This window comes from Primulina huaijiensis, chromosome 1 (genome assembly GCF_012295235.1).
Source record: "Primulina huaijiensis isolate GDHJ02 chromosome 1, ASM1229523v2, whole genome shotgun sequence".
NCBI lineage: Eukaryota > Viridiplantae > Streptophyta > Magnoliopsida > Lamiales > Gesneriaceae > Primulina > Primulina huaijiensis.
Genome location: NC_133306.1, coordinates 27,100,218 through 27,117,021, shown reverse-complemented (window position 1 = coordinate 27,117,021; position 16,804 = coordinate 27,100,218). Strand labels below are relative to the sequence as shown.

Genomic DNA, 16,804 nt, shown 5'->3' with positions numbered 1-16,804 from the left:
CGATATCATTTCTTTAACAACAATTATTGACAACAATTATTGACAACAGAAATGTATTTTCACGTCACACGTGTCTTTACCTAGTAAAAATATGAAGCACAAGCCCAGCTAAATTTAGCTCAAATCTTCACACAAGAAAACAATCTAAAATCAGCACACTTAAAGAAAGCTGATCAATAACTACACTAAATTCTCAAGAAACCCTAGTATCACACTATCAAAATCATCAAACAAGCCTGCAAAAACTTAAATCAATCCACACAAAACTACGTATAGATTGCTTAATACTCCACGAGTAACATATGGATTCTAATCAAGCTGAAACACCACGAAGGGCAAGATAAAAGAAGAGCTCTATGTCTGGAGGATTGAAAAACGCTATTGGAGTTCTTTGTAAAGAACAGCTGGTGATTATTCTCCTCTTCTTTGGTGCTGGAGGGCAAGTTTTTACCTCCGGAATTCGAAATCTCTCAGCTTTCGGAGTCGAGCAAGAGCTGCTACTAGACATTTCTACATCAACTACTTTCATATCCTCGGAGCCCTCGATTTGCGAGGAGCCTGCTGCAAGCGTCACCGGAGAATTAGCTGGAGAAACTGCCGATTTTTCTTGAATATCATTGGAGCTTCGAATATGTTTCTTGAAGTGGGTTCTTCTTCTTGCTATTGATTTTCTTGTTCTTCTTCCACAAGTTGGACCCATCGTTTGAGGGGATTGTTCGCAAAAGTTGGAGGCTAAGGGTCACTGATCTGAGGTTTTAACTGAAATCTTTACCAAAGGAAGCGAATTTTGAAAGTGGGTGTGAAAAGTATCAAACAGAATTGAACAATGGTCGATAACAGGATACTTGTAGGATTACTTTATGAACACACTAATCGATTTTGACTAAAAAGCGGTGAAAGTGGTGGGACTCGGTATACTCTTTGAAACAAATACCTTTTGATCAAGAACATGCTGCTAAATTATTGAAGTTGAAATGTGCAGAGAACCGAGTTCAAAACACTCGAGTTGGGGCAAATTAAAAGCCCATTTGTAGAAAAAAATAGAGCCACAAAATTCAGGTGATTAAACAAGACCATTTTCAAGGAAGCGATTAGAGTGGCGGCTAATATACGATACTAGAAGAAAATATTGTGGTAGAAATGAAGAAAAGGATGGTGTTAAAAGAGAGAAACGTTTGGAGGAACAGAGTTCATTAATGGACGAAAGATTTGAAATGAAAACATGATGGTGGATTTGAAATTATACTTCCTTCGCATGTGCTTGGGTTTTTTATTTATACTAGTATTATATATACGGAAAGCGATTGATTCGGGCAGTCTGCCCGCTGCCCAAAGTTTATGATGATTAATAGTCCTTAAATTAAGCAAAGTGGGTGGTGCTAAATAAGGTAAATAATTATAAAAGAATGAAGAGTAGAAATGGAAAATATTTAAATTTTAGGTTATCCTTGTTAAAGCAAAATTCGAATTGGACTCGTTGAAATTCAAATTTTTGCGAAAATTCCTTCTGCGTCCAGTGGAGGTAGAATTCTCTATTTTAAATAAAATGTACTAAATTATTCCATATATCAAAATCAATTGACTTGTTTTCCTTGAAAATCGACCATCTTTCCCTTTTGATTCGTTTCCATTGATAAAGGTGCATGTCAAAATAATAATAACAAATGACATACATAATTGAGGGAAATCAACATTAAATTAGACATTATTTTCAAGTGTAAATAAAGCTAGTGGCTCTAGCTTACAACTTAACTTGTACTCATCCGGTAATTTTTGTAATTAAAGTGACTCATCTTCTGCATCTTTTTTCATAACTAATTTTTTTTTTTTTAGTGTTATAGCTCCAGTCGAGTTTTTGAAATGTCATGTGTAAACTCATTAATTAATTATAAGTTATGCTTGAGCTAATCAGATTATAATGACATAGAACAATTTTAATGACATAGAAAATGTAAATGAAAATTAATTTATATAATTAAAAATATATATTTTATGGAGTATTACATAATTAAGGATTTAAATAATCACATAAAATCATAACAGACACCTCATCTAATTAACATCCCTATTGATTGTCAGAAATTCCTACATGCAATCGTCCGAGTTTTTGTGCCCTTTGGAGGATCATATTGACAAATTTCAAATTCCAATAGGTTTAATTTTCTCACTACCCAAGAAACATGCATTTTTATGATTTCAAAAAGATTTTTTAATCTCAGTACACAAGAAACATGCATTTTTATGATTTCAAAAAATTAAAAAAATTTAAAAAAAAAAGAAAAAAAAAAAGAAGAAGAAGTAAAAGATGGCTTGCTCAGCTCCGATTCAAAACATAGTTTACCCAGTCTTATCTTTTCTTGTATATAGCATATGACTTCACTTAGTATGAATGAGGAAGACAACGATAAGACGTTGATTATTTTTATATGTTTGTTATATGCAACATTTAGTTCTAGTTTTTTTAATAACATTTTTTTTATCTATATATTTCAATTTATTCTCCTTAAAACATACATCTTTTATTTTCTCATTTTACAGTCCAAACATTGTCTTGATTTTTTAAACCAGTTTACCACGGATACTCATCAGCTTTGGATACCACGAAAATAAGGTAAAATGTGACACGTGCTGCATAAGTTTTTCACTGGATTTTTTGAGCTTTGGATTCTTGTGTATTTCAAAAAAAATATATGGAGCTTTGTGCCTTCACGTGTCGGGTATCCTCACTATAATAACATTGACCGTAAGAAACAGATTTTTTAAAAAAATAGAAATGTTCTTTGATTTGCGGATCGTGCAAAACTTGGTCACCTCACAAGAAACTCGTGAATGATGCGAGCAAGTCCACCAGCAGAACATATCACACAAAGGCGCGACTCCACCTCGGTCTTTGACCAATATGATGCTTGTTTGGAAACTACAACACAAGTTATTTCTTTAGTTTTTATTTTAAGTAATTTATATTTTAAAATATGAGACCTACACAACTATAGTCATTTCCAATCTTCCAAAACCATGCCCAAGCTTTGGCAAGTTAACACAGAAGCGACTCAAGTTAAGAGTGTGCTGATTGTATCGAGCATAACTACACTAATCGAGATCAACTCGGTTCGTGTGAACCTATGTACTTATCAGCTTCATATAAGCATTTGAAGAATAATAAACAAAACCTTATACATCGAATTTCAGACTCAGAATTTGAAACCCTCATATGCATCATCAAGTAAAAGTGTAAAGATTCACAGTTGTGACACGGTTTTCATGATAACAAACTATAATGAGTTTTAAGCCCACCACAACTTTTAGCCAAACAGAAGCACAAAGCTCCTACGTTCTGCAACTCTAGCTATTCGAAGCACAAACACAAAAGAAGGGCCAAAATTTGTTACCTTCCCCTTGAAGCTGATCCGTTCAACTCTTCGAGCGATGATTGAAACAGCTCTATATAACGACTACCTAGTGTCATCCTATCCTTAGCCAGTGCTGCTTTTGCTTCATCTGCACCAGCAAACACCACGAAAGCTTCTCCAGTGGGTCTCCCTTCAAAATTATAGGTGACATGGATTGACTCTTCTGATAAAGTATAATCCTTAAAGAAGTCGATTATATCGTCCTTTCCAGCTGAAAATGGCAAACCCCTCATCCGCAGTACAGGCGTAGGCTCCACAGGGTCCTTCACCTCGAAGGATTTTGGTAATATCCTGATAAAAATAAGTCCCGATAACTTAATCTTTCAGGAGCATCTTGCAGACACAAGTCATTTGTACAAATTCCTCACAAATTTTTTTTTAAAGATCCTCAAAACTATGAAAAGTAAGAGACAGAGATGCATATAATTAGTAGCACATTCCACCAAGAATATCCTAAAACAAAAGATATTCTATATATCAATAGCTTCCAAAATTTTGAGACTACTGATAGTCATTCACAAGATATTTGCCTGACCAACAGTAATTTCAAACACATCTACGACAGGTTGGAATTAATATTTGGAGTCACTGGAGAGAGATAACAAAGATAAATAGAGGAAAAATAACATTTCTGTAGATACCTGAATAATTGAACTTAATATATGTATGTATCAGAAACAAAAAAGGCATCTTGTAATCCAATTTCAAAGTGAAATAGATGGGCTTTGATGTGAAATTGATTTCCCGAACCATACCACATGTTGTGTCTGCCAAGAAATAAAACATGTTCATGCGAGCAATCTGAATATGACAAAGGTGGCACACAATAAGGACAACAATGGTGTGTAGAAGGATTCTGAAGCCGCAGGAGGATAGAAACCGGAGTAAGAAATACTTACCGGCCCCTTGCAATTGCTTCTTCCAACTCCTCCCGTGCTGCAGGGAAAAGTTCTATGTATCGATACCCCAGAGTCATCCTATCCTTAGACATTGCAGATCTTGAATCCTCAGGACTTGCAAATTCAACAAAACCTTCTCCAGCTGGCCTTCCCTCAGAATTAGCAATTAAATGAATTTTATCCTCTGAAAGCACGAAATCGTTGAAAAAGTTCATAATTTCCTCCTTGGTGGCGGAGAAAGGCAAACCCCTCAACCGTAACACCCCTTTAAATTCTGACAAGTCCCATGTTTCATCAGAAGATCTTGCCCTAGGTGCACCGCGACGAGGTGAGCCATCAGGAGCATCGAAAACTTCATTAGCTACAGCCTTATAGTAATCATCTTTTCTGCTTCGAAAAACCTCAACATATCTCCTACCTATGTTTTGCCTGTTCCTCTGTAGTGCAAAATCAATTTGAAGGGGATATCCTAAAACACAATAAGCTTCTCCAGTGAACTTGCCACCCTTGTGGACAAACAGGACATCAATAACATCTAAACCATGGAAGAAATCAACAATTTCAGCCTCTGCACAATCAAAGGGAAGGCCTCGCAGTCGAACAACAGGAAAAGGTGGGGGCATATAAGAATATGAGGGAGGCGGTGGAGGTGGAGCATTATAAATATAACTTGTACCAGAAGCTCCATAATATGACGACTCCTGATCCATCAGCCGCTGCCGTTTCATACCACCCATTTCACGAGCATCACCAGTGTCTGCAAATTTACTTCATAGGCATACAAGCACAAAGGCATTCACCGGGTAAGTACTACATCCATAAAGCATCAGATAATAGCTATGGACCTATGAATCCTATTCAACAATGATTCGACAAATAGCCAGTTCAACCATAAAAAGCAACCAAGAGCTCCTCTCCGGGAACAATTCTATCTTTGTCTCTTATTTTCTTAATAAGATTCATACTTCATGCTCATTAATCAACAACAAGCAATCAAACAGAATAATAACCAAACAACGTTCCAACTAGTGGTACAAATTCTAATATCGGAACTGGAATTTACAACAAATAAATTTTAAAAAATTAGATATTTCGCTATTCGCAACTTCAATTCCATGTGCAGGTCCTATAAAAATTGCAATTTATAGGGACACGGAACAATTTAAAGGGGAAAAAAAAAATCAAACATATCCGAGCAATTGCTGACTGAAGCAAATCGAACACCAAAATAAGAATTCAGAGGGTGACGATTCAAGGTACTTTCTATGAGCTAATCCTTACATTATTCCACACCAAACCAACGAGAATTAAAAAATTGCCACTTCTTACCCTCGGTAGAACATTTAGCGCACTTCTCATAGAAGCTAATTCTGTGCTCAAATATTTCCCCAACTGAGAAAATCGCGTGCAAAGCTATGGAGATATAAAAATTTGTTTTTTTTTTCCCAAATTTAAAATATAATTTTTATTTCATCTTTTTATTTTTTATTAAAAACAAAAAACAAAAATGTTAATATTTTATTGAGTAAATTTTATTTATACATATTAAAAATAATAATGAATATTTTTCTCAAAAAAAAAAAATAAATGTTTATAAATGTAAAAAGGTCCAAATTTTTAAATTGGATATGATCAAATTTCGATAGCCCATGAACCCAAAAGAGAGCCCCAATACTTTATTAAAAAGGTCCAAATGGCAAAGCCCGTATCGTTGCTCTTAAAATAAAAGAGCAGCCCGTTCCCATTGTCAGCCTGACCATACCTTTCTCGGTCTTTTTTTTTTTAGGGTAAGGCCCATCGAGGCAGCTTTTTGCCTCTTGCACTACTGCATGGGCTGACGCAAACTCAAGTTCAAAATTTTCGGCAATAGCTTTTTTCATTTCTATAAATGCAGGGATGACTAATTTGCAGTATCAAACAAATTTATCGTTAAAGCTAAGGTAAAATGAGATTATTTTGTAATTTAAACTATTTAACTTCTTGTTTTTACTTTTTACAGATAATTCTACATTACCGTTTTCTCACACTCAAAAAATAAAACAAATTTAAAATATTTTGTGGCGCCCGAAATCTTTTGTGAGGGAGAGGGAGAATGTTAATTTTTGTGTTGTCAAATTTTGGTAGACAAAAACTTGTGAGTATAATTTATCTATTGATTACACATATGTAAAACTCTCTTATTCATCTAATCAATGACTCTTCTATTATCAACATACTGTTTTTTTTATTCAAGATCTCTCATATATATTTTTTCAATTCTTGAAAATAATAAGAATAATTAAATTATTACCAACTTTTGATAATAAAATATATATACATATACACATATATTTAATTATTTATTTAAACTTTAAATTAAAGAACTTTTATTTAATTAATTAATCTATCTCAATTTTTCTAAAATGTTTCATGAGAATTTTACACTTAGTAGTCACTACTACATATTTATTATTTAATTAATATATTTTAAATTTACTAAATAAATAATTGTGAACTTATACAACTCCGATCGATTACCAAACAATGTCGATATATCGATGGTACAAATCTCGTTTATATAATGAAAAATGAAAATTTTCCACTGACTCATTTTTTGTACTGTTAGTTTTTTTAAATATTTCACTAAAACAGATAGTTTCACTCTCATCACTTAATTAGCAGTTAGGCTAACATCCACAACTTCTAATAACGAAATCAACTTATAAACTCCTTTACAAGCAATTTGTTTGATCTCCATCAAACTACAGTCGCCAAATCTAACTTTTGAATTTGAATATCTCAATGAGAACACAAAATCCAATTTGTTTGTGCAACTCTCAATGGTTCATGGATACATCTAGCCGTTTGTTCACAATTTTATATGATTCACAAAATTTGTTTTTATTCGAGCCTTCCCTAATTAGCCTCATTCTTTTTCATCAACACTTTGATCAAGAACATCAGAATTCAAATCTGTTTACACCATTCAGATTATGGTAAGAGCTTCTAGGAGCATGACCTCATAATCCCCTATGTATCACTGATAGTGCTTGAAATAACTTTAAGTTATGGTTGACGTACAGTACGGTCTCTTCAACTTATATATTTCGATCAAATCTGCAATCATTGGTATATCGAGAATTGCAAATGAATTCGATAATGATGTGTTGTAACTTTGAGTAATAATAATGACATAATATGTGCAACTTAGAAACTTCTTTCCAAAATGCAGATGCCTTACTCTAGCCAGATATTCTTTACACTATTAACTAACAAGATCATATATGATATCTTCACATGTATGTGAACGGTTAATCATCGACTACAATGCGTTGATTTTTACGTATTTCAAAACTACACCAACCTCACTAACTGATGTCTCTCAATGGAGTCGGTAAACGAATCAAAGTGCATAATAGTGCGTAGAGCCTCCACGTTGTTCAGGGTCAAATGACTAATGATATACAACCATAATCGCAGACTATTCCACTCGATAGTGATAACCACTTGGAAAATTGGATGAAGGGTTGTTCAGTACATAATCAAATGATCATCTATATATATGAATGGATATCTCAATGTCCTTACCAATGAAACATGTCGTTTACATCATAGACGCTAGTCTCAAGTTCGAACGACTCATATCCTTATTCTAAGCGACCAATTTAGAATAAACAATGTGCTTCTTAATGAGTTTTATGACCTTATATTAAGATACAAACCGCAATGTACTTATTGTAGATTCAATGATTTTATCTATGCAGTTTGTATGAGTATACAGATAAAATAAATGTTATAATTAAATAAAACATTATTATATTATTAAAATAAAGATTATTTTTAAATCACATTTGAGGGTTAAAGAGGAAAAAAGTCAGCAAAATCAAAAGTCAAAATTTAAGGATACTTGATTTTCTTTTTTTCTAAAAAAAACAACTCCGGTGGGAAAAATTGGGCCTAGTTACTAATATTATAATAATAATTTTTTCTGGTCAGAGTTGTTTCCACTCTATTCAACAAATCAGCAGCTCCTATTTTATTTTTTCACATTTGACACTGCATCGAACAGGTTTCTGATTCTTGAGCTGCGTGGTGAATTTGAACATCCTTTTGATCCACGTACATGAATATTTGAATCCCACCAAACCTTCCAACTTAATTGGATACCCTTTATTTATTTCTTGTTTTTCATTGGTGGGTATCTCTTATTTTCTTGTTTTCCACATCAAAATCCTTTCTTGGTAAATAAAAATTCATTCTTTTTCTGGGATTTCAATTTTTAACAGTTTTTTTGGAGGATGGTGGAGCAGTTTCTTTTGTGGGTTCACCGGTGGTTGATTCCCACGCCAATCCTCGCTTGTTTTTGGATGCTATGTCTTCATGCAATTTGAGTGGTGGAGATTTTATTTTGCAGAGAAATTTGATTAGTAAAATGCATGTGCCGCGTTTGTTTTCATTGGACTTGAGTAGCTCATTTCTTGACTGTTCTTCCATTAAGCATCTTTCGGGTGCCAAGAATTTCAAGAAACATAGGAAAAATAGGTGTACTTTGGTAGTGAATGCATTGGCTGGACAGTATGAAGACAGTTTTGAAGATCATGTGAAGGCCGTAAGAAAATTATTTGGTTTAATATAGATATACGGTTTTCATATATCGTTTTTGTACGACAGAATTTCTCAGAATATTTTAGTAAATATTATGTGAATTAATTCCTATGGGTCATGGAGAGTTTCTGAGTTGTATTATTTCGTTTGGTATGAATAAACTCGTCCTTGTGAAATGGCAAGCAAGCTAGGATTTTAGATGAAGGAACAAAAACGGCCAAAATGAAAATAAAGAGATTAAAAAAAAGAAGAGATGCACGGCTGAGGGGAGACTGAAGATATTTATGGTTTTATGATCAGGAAACACGTGAAATATGAAGATTATGCGACAAAAATGGTTTTATGATTTTACTTTTATCCAAAACTACAAAAGGTTCTCAGTGTGATTGAATCTCCTCCTAGCCCGTTTCATTTGGAGTTAAAACTTCAAACTGACTGATCTTTCGTGCAGCAAATTCTTACATATTTCACATACAAAGCGGTGGAGACCTTCTTGAATCAGCTGTATGAGATGAATCCTACACAATATCGGTGGTTCTACGAGTGAGCACTTTTAGTTTCCTCGGGCTTTAGATTGTCTGCGCACCTTCGCTCTGCACTCATAATATAAGGTCAAGTTTCAAACTGTCAAGTTTGAAATCGTCCACGTTCGCATTTTGTTTTCTTGTATATACAAATGGCTTTGTGGATGTACATTTGCAAGTGTAATGAATATGTTTGTTCACTTGATTAATTTCTTTATTGCTACATTTTAGTTTTGTCGCATCGAACGAGAATGGTTTCGTGAAGAGCTTTATTCACAACCTTGGAAAGGTAGAATACTTTGTGTATTTTGAAAAGGGTAAAATTTAAAAGAAAAAAAATACATTAGAAGGTTATATATTATATGTGTATATATATATATTTGAGGGCCTACTTTGTCTATTTGTGCCCATCACTAATTTCATCCCTTCCTCCAACAAATTGGCTATAACAGGAGAAACATGACCTTCTGAAAGAGTAATGGTTACAAGGCTTCATCTCTACGGAAAATGGGTTAAGGTATGAGCGATGACTCTGAGGCCTGATTGGTTCTTTGCATGTATTTTGCTCAATGATGTTACGTTATTTGATCTCTAGAAATGTGATCATGTGGAGATGTATGAGAAGATTTCCGATTAGAATTTGCAATTGCTGCGTGACAGGCTCGTTGAGACTGTGATACGGCCCACGAACGACACAAGCTCGGAGGTGCTTGGGTGAAAACACGATCAGTGTGGTTTCAGAGTTGGTCTCTTGGCTTCCCCTAGACTACAGATTTGTACTCATTTCTTTACATTGTGGTTCGATAAGTTACACATTCATATATTTGTATATAACGCTTACTGCATAATGTCGGTAGGTTCGGAAGGTTACTGGGTAAAGTGGTGTTCATGCATAATAAGAAATAGGGCTTCAAATAGACGTTGCTTCAAATTTCACCTATTTTTTTTTTAAAAAAAACGATCTTTTATCTGCACTGTATGAGAAACTTGAGTACTGCACAATATGCTTTAAAACCGCAAACTGTGATGCAATTAAATAAGAAATCCGATGAAACATGCAAGTTTTTACGCCACAAGTAAACATATGTATCTTAACAAGTACTTACCATCAAACTATTTAAGGTTGGTTGCATGAATCTAGACATTCCATGTTGTAAGAGGAAAAGGAAACTAGAATATTCCACTGCTATCAATAATCAGACAATTAAAAAAGAGACTCCAAAACTGAAAAAACTAGTTATTCAGCTGGAAATACAAGTTACCTAGTTCACCATCATGCATTAAATCAACAAAACTTATATGGTAAAAGGAACGAAGCTAAGTCCGCCAATCTTGTCAGGTCGATTCCCGTTAGATGCCTTCAATAGTAGTATAAAATGCAAGAATGGGTTCAAATAACATAAGCAACAACTAGATACAGAATATTGATAATGGCCTCGAAGGTCTGCCAAAATATTGACATTTGACTAAGTTGCTTACATTTCATGACCAAAAGGGGGCATCCAAACAAAAAAAAAAAATTATTCACAGAAAATCATGCCTATGTGATACATAGTAGTTCTCAAGTAACATGAAAAATCTCATCCAGACACATATATGCACAAGTAAATCGATGCTAATTTCGACGGAGATATGCCATGTTCTTAAATGCCCCTCGCAAAGTAATACATGTTACAAAATTGGAAAAATGCACAAGCACCTTCTTTCACATGTGCTCCTTCACTGGTGAATTTGTTGTTTGATTCTACAAACTCACGTGGAAGCATCGCCAAACATCAGTAATTGTCCAAGGACCATTCTCACTCGAAGCTACAATTGAAAATTGTGAAGATACTTTAGGTAACAAATTAAATAACACACGCAATAACCAAGATTTTGTAAGTCACCTTTACATCCAGGCAAGGGTCATTGGTCATATTCTTTAGTTTCGAAATTATGCCGGCATTTTGCAGTTCAGTAACCCGACCACGTGCACCTGGACTGCTCGGAAACGTTAGATTTACAATAGTCCAAACAGCAGCTGTTCTTAATCGGCTGTCAGGACTCTGCAAAAACTTTGTCAAAATTGATTCCGTGTCATTGCCTGCTGGTGGAAAAAGTTGGTTCATTACAGCTTCTTTATGTAACTCATTCCCAGAAGCAACATTGCTGAGAGTGTACATGCCCTGGAAAACAAAACAAAATCGTCATGACTCATGATGGGCAAGACGGAGGCAAAAAAAAGAAGCTAACGAACAGGTTCTAAAATTTGAAAATTTGATATCAAAGGCATGTGAACCACGATATACCAGCATAACGTCTAATTAAAATAATGTCTTATCATCTTTCTATCACAGCCTATGTGATTCATATGTATAACTAAAATGATGTTATGGGTAACAACAGCATTTTTCCTAAGCAGACAATTTGACAATAAATATCGTAAATCCACAAAAAACAACCTAATGATCAAACGTAGAATCCGGCTTTGCATTCATTCTTTTGTCGCACACACATTATCTGAAGGCCACTAAGTTGTAACAGATGCCACTCAGTAATTTTTCGATATAATTTTAGAACCATTGAACATGCTATCAGCACCGAAACTTGCTTTGATACTAACTTGTGAAATGGGAATATGGAAGGAACAAAGAATGATCAACATGGAAGAAATTTTTTTTTTCCTTTTGATTGCTCGATGAGGAAGATTTTAGCTGCCATTCAAACTCATGAAACAGAGACGCGTTAACTATTATATTTGGTTTAAAAGTGAATTTGCTTCTTCAATTTCAAAAGGACAAAAGAAGCAAAACAGGTAAACAAAGACAAAGGAAATGACCATTCAACGCGTTTTTATAACATGCCCATGTCCATTACCCACACTCTGTCATATTGCATCATATTAATGTGATAGCTGCTCATGATTTACGATTTAACTATCAGAACATCATTTGCTTCTTGTGCAACAAAATGGAACAGGGGTGAGATGTTACTGTCAGGCAACCAAAACACATAAACCCGAGCATGTAAAAAAAAACACTTTACTTGAATAAGAACTTCAAACACATAAGAACTTTGCAATTGCCTTCCAATAGCATGGAGGAGAAGGCCATCTTCCCCAAACACATACTCGATGGAGTTTAAAGTACCAGCGATGAGATTGCGAATCAAAGCCCAACCTTGCTCCTGGACTGCAGCCTCCGGGTCTGCGAAGATTAACGCATCAGCAGACGGTAAAATATACTATCCTATATAATATATAGTCCCTAAGACACCAGCAGAAGTAACAAATAACAATTACCACTAATAAGGCTTGCTAGTGTGGACATCGTCAATTCCAAAAGAATTTCTTCTTTACATCTGTTGTTTGCAAGGAATGTCAGATTCTTTAGGGCGCACACAGCATTGACCCTAATGGAAGATTCCATTGACTTTGAAAGCAAAACCAGCTGTTTCACACCTCCACATTGCGTAAATAGTGATTTATGTGCCTTAAAATCAACAACCACATTGCTGATTGCTCCCAGAGCAGCAATCTGGAAAAATTCAAATTTCAAGGAACACGTAATAGTATTTCACTAGCTTCAAAAACAAACAGTTATAAAAGGTAATATGCATAAACATGGAAATCATTAAAGGGATTATTTTTCAGACTTCTACTGAGACAGGCAAATAGAAGAAAATAGAACTACGTATTTGATAGCAATGAAGCTGCTGAATGCAGAACAAATACAACCTCCAGAAAATCCATCATTTTAATTTAATTTGAGACAAACAAGTGGATAAGAAGTGAGAACTTGTAAATTGTAATACAGAGATAGTGTGACGACAGGGGCAACAAGCCACCTATGCTCAACTTATCAAGAAACAAATTATACCTGGACTGACGTGCAGGAGTCACACAAAAGTTGAAGCAAGGGAAAGGCGACAGTTTCATTCATAAAATGACCTGCACTCAAATTCTGAATGATATATTGTTATTGAATCCTACACAGATGGGAATGAGATCCGGGCAACTTCACATTCAAATTTGTGCGACAAACCTTCACAGAACGAGATACATTCTTCAGGAAAAAACAAGCTGCAGCGCGCACTTCAGCACTATCATGAGCTAGTGCATCTATTGCAAAATCTAACACCTGGACATAAGAGTAGGCGTATAAATGAATGGCTAACAATAAGGTGAATCTTTTGCTAGATTTTAACAAACTATTTATGCAAAATTTCTTCCATTGAATTCTTCCGTAAGACAGACTGAACAGATAAAATAGAAAACTCATACCTGTATATAGGAGGAGAAAGAAACAACAAAATATAATGTTCACGTGAAACAGTGTACCTTCAAATGAAGTACTCTATCCCTGCAGCATTCCAACTTTGAGCATAGATTAGCCAGTGCCAAAAGTAATCCTAGCAATCGTCTGCATTGAAACGAACCTTTCTTCAAGTGTTCATGCATTTTTTCAACAGCATTGGCATCAAATGCAATTTTTTGCATATCCTCCTTTTCAGTTATCAAACTAGACAAAACAAAGGGAGATTCATCTCCAACTTGACCCGGATCATCAAGGAGATCAAGTAATATTATTACCAAATTATTTTTTATTCCTAAGTCTTGGAGATATGATGAAACAGTATTTCTTATGCTGATCAAACACATACAGGCTAACAATCTTGTTCGAGGATACTTATCCTTTGTTAGTTCAATCACAACATTCAGTGCATTTCCATAATCAGTTCCCACAAACTTGGATGAAACTTCTTGATTATCCCTAATGACAGCAGCCAGAGATTCTAAACTAGCATCTCTCTGAATTAGAGAACCTCCGAGAAGACTAACAAGCTTCTTCATAACTCCAATTTCACTCAATGCCTGCTGTTCAACAGTTGTTTGGCATGAGTGAGCAATGATACTTGCACCAAGACTAGTAACATTCTCATTCTCGCTGTTAAGCAAAGAAAGAAGGAATTCCATGTTTTTCTCTTGAATAAAATCATACTTTGGAGCCAACTTTGACTGATAAATCAATTTAAGAGAACGAGCACCAGCATCAACAACCTGCATTGAAAGTTCTAAGATAATAAGGTGATGATAAAAGATTGCAAGTCAACTCACAAAAAATGAAAAAAGAAAATATTCATCTAATAGACTGATCAAATAGGAGGCCAATTAGTGCTTCAAATATGTGTCCAATATTTCACGATCTTAAAGTTCATGGTCGCACCTTCAACACTAAATATTTCTCTCTTTAATGCATATGTTTAATTTAGCAGAAAAATAATGACAAAGAGAATAAATGATAGTTAAATTTTATTTTTAGGCACTACTAAAATAATTGTGCCGACATTTTCCTTATATTATCATGCATTGGCAATTTAAATGTAGATATGAGAACTGTAGAGAATTTCCTATGTCATGTTTCAACTGGAGGGGACGCAGAAGCCCAAGACAAAAGATTGCATTTCAAAAAGGGCTAGAGCAAACCAAGCTAATTGAAAAGTGATGCCAGCAGCAAAACTTGAAGAACGTAAACACAGATTTTGAAGAACAATAGTCAGAAGCCAAGTGATGGTACCCATTCAATTCATACATCTTTTGCTTAATACATTTATTATTCACTAAATCGGATACGATAACACACGTATCTTACAAATTTCAATGCCGACTACATTTTTACAGCAACAGAAATTTCTATGTGAACAAAGAAATAAGAAACATCAAAGTTATTAAAGCAGCAAAAAGGAAAAAAAATGCAGGGACTACACTGACAAGAATCAATAGCCACAAAAAAGTAGTAAAATTTGTCATGAATTCAAAATAATTAAGAGAAAAGCACACGGGAAAAGGAAGTATACCTTGTCATTAACATGAGAAATTAGACTCAATAAAAGGGGAAAAGCCCCCACATCCAAAACAGCCTTAACTCCAGCATCTAATCCACATGAAAAGCTCCCAATTGCAGCGGCCGACTGAATCAACACGGACTCATGAAGCTCCCGAGCATCCCCGCAGCTTCCTTCTGTAGCCGCCGCATCGGAGAGAATAGTGGCGACGGAGGGTACGGCGCCTAACTTCAAGAAGGCAAGCTTCTTTGTACGATTGCCTATTATTTGGTTCTTCAAGTCCCTCAAAGCTTTCAGCTTAGATTCATACGGAGTGATGGCCGAATTCAGCTTTCCGATCAAGTCCTCCGGACGGCTGGAATGATTCGACGGCGCAGAGGTGGGCATCGTCCCCGATGGTTATAACGTGCAGGAATGTTAATGGTGGAAGCTTTGAAATGCAACGCACCGAAGGGAAGTTGAGTTACGGCTGAACCGCCACGAGGAGGGGGAGATTGAGGGTGTGTGGGTATGTATGTTGTGGAGATGATCGAGGTAATGTTTTTTTGGCCAAAAGTAGGGAAAATCGTGTTACGTCATTGGATTTCCGCAGGTTGTCGTGTGGAGTTGCAGATTAGCTCACCGCGGCTAAAGTACGGAACTGTAGAGTCAGTAACTGTATATAATTGCATGCGTGAAATAGGGTCGGTCAAGGCACTACCAGATGTGAGAATCGAGATTATAACAGGGGTGTGTGTTTAAATTTGAGGAAATATTTGAAATATATTATAATTATTACATAAATAATTATTTGAGATTTGAAATTTACTTAATAATTTAAAATCTTCAACTTCAAACTCATCGATTCAAGTTCTTGTTAGAGAGTGACTATTTTGTACCTTGAAATATGTAGATTAATCATTGAGTAATGCTACATGTACAATCAAATTTGTACAAAAATTCTTACAACACAAAAAATTCAATACAAAAATTTCATTTATCAACATCTCATGATAAATTCAATGCACAATCTCACGGTATAATAACAAAATCTCACGATGTAATTGTTGTATGATATTTTGATTGTACCTTTAGTATTATTCTTAAACATTTAATACGCCCTTCACGTGTAGAAATGAAGAATTGTAGGGTGAAGTTTAGTGGTAGTATGAAGTACTTTCACCTCAAAAGTTAGTTTAATTGTCTAAGTTTATACATACAATTCTCGATTATTTAATACAATTAATTTCTCATCATAAATAAAATCGACCGAATGCTCCACGTCACCTTAATTAATCCTATATANTTTTTCAATCCGCGACATAATATAGCTCTCTGAAATGATAAATCAGCAAAAATATTTTTCATTCAAATATCATTCAAAATGAAAAATAAAATTAACAGAATAGTGAATTTTACCAAAATCAAAACTAAAATTTACTTAAATAGAGTACACATAGACAAACGTCAAATAAAATTCTCTCAATTTATTAAATTATCATAATAATGTTAAAATAAAATCATTAAACTTGTTATTAAGGTAAATATCACTTTTGCTTTTGCTAACTTTTAACACATTGCGGAT

At 34.7% G+C, this 16,804-nt stretch overlaps 2 protein-coding genes and 1 pseudogene across 4 annotated transcripts; 1 reads left to right on the top strand and 2 right to left on the bottom strand.

The window, feature by feature from the left end:
• Positions 1–3,161: 3,161 nt before the first annotated feature.
• LOC140991173 (uncharacterized) lies at positions 3,162–5,728 on the bottom strand. 3 transcript variants are annotated; one of them, XM_073461136.1, is made up of 4 exons: positions 5,639–5,728; positions 4,986–5,077; positions 4,310–4,877; positions 3,162–3,701 (listed from the first exon to the last, which is right to left on the bottom strand). In XM_073461136.1, the coding sequence occupies exons 1-4, from the start codon at positions 5,650–5,652 to the stop codon at positions 3,386–3,388; spliced, it is 990 nt and encodes a 329-aa protein (XP_073317237.1). In that variant the 5' UTR covers positions 5,653–5,728; the 3' UTR covers positions 3,162–3,385. The 3 variants fall into 3 exon arrangements, with proteins under 3 accessions (XP_073317237.1, XP_073317241.1, XP_073317231.1); XM_073461140.1 differs by having other exon boundaries at positions 4,310–4,844; XM_073461130.1 differs by having other exon boundaries at positions 4,310–5,077.
• Positions 5,729–8,549: 2,821 nt separating this feature from the next.
• On the top strand, positions 8,550–10,283 carry LOC140973121 (chaperonin-like RbcX protein 2, chloroplastic; annotated as a pseudogene).
• A 549-nt stretch (positions 10,284–10,832) lies between these two features.
• Positions 10,833–15,903, bottom strand: LOC140991167 (uncharacterized). The gene is made up of 8 exons (XM_073461124.1): positions 15,253–15,903; positions 13,736–14,455; positions 13,440–13,535; positions 13,275–13,358; positions 12,698–12,932; positions 12,442–12,602; positions 11,304–11,582; positions 10,833–11,226 (listed from the first exon to the last, which is right to left on the bottom strand). Exons 1-8 carry the CDS (start codon positions 15,625–15,627, stop codon positions 11,170–11,172), a joined length of 2,007 nt encoding a protein of 668 aa, XP_073317225.1. The 5' UTR covers positions 15,628–15,903; the 3' UTR covers positions 10,833–11,169.
• Positions 15,904–16,804: the final 901 nt, after the last annotated feature.

Coding starts and splice junctions, on each gene's coding strand:
- LOC140991173 (XM_073461130.1), bottom strand. Junction 3,702..4,309: donor GAAGCAATTGCAAGGGGCCG/GTAAGTATTTCT, acceptor TATTTTTATCAG/GATATTACCAAAATCCTTCG.
- LOC140991167 (XM_073461124.1), bottom strand. CDS start 15,627: ATGCCCACCTCTGCGCCGTCGAATCATTCCAGCCGTCCGGAGGACTTG. Junction 13,359..13,439: donor ATGTATCTCGTTCTGTGAAG/GTTTGTCGCACA, acceptor TATATCATTCAG/AATTTGAGTGCAGGTCATTT. Junction 12,603..12,697: donor ACTAGCAAGCCTTATTAGTG/GTAATTGTTATT, acceptor TAATCTTCGCAG/ACCCGGAGGCTGCAGTCCAG.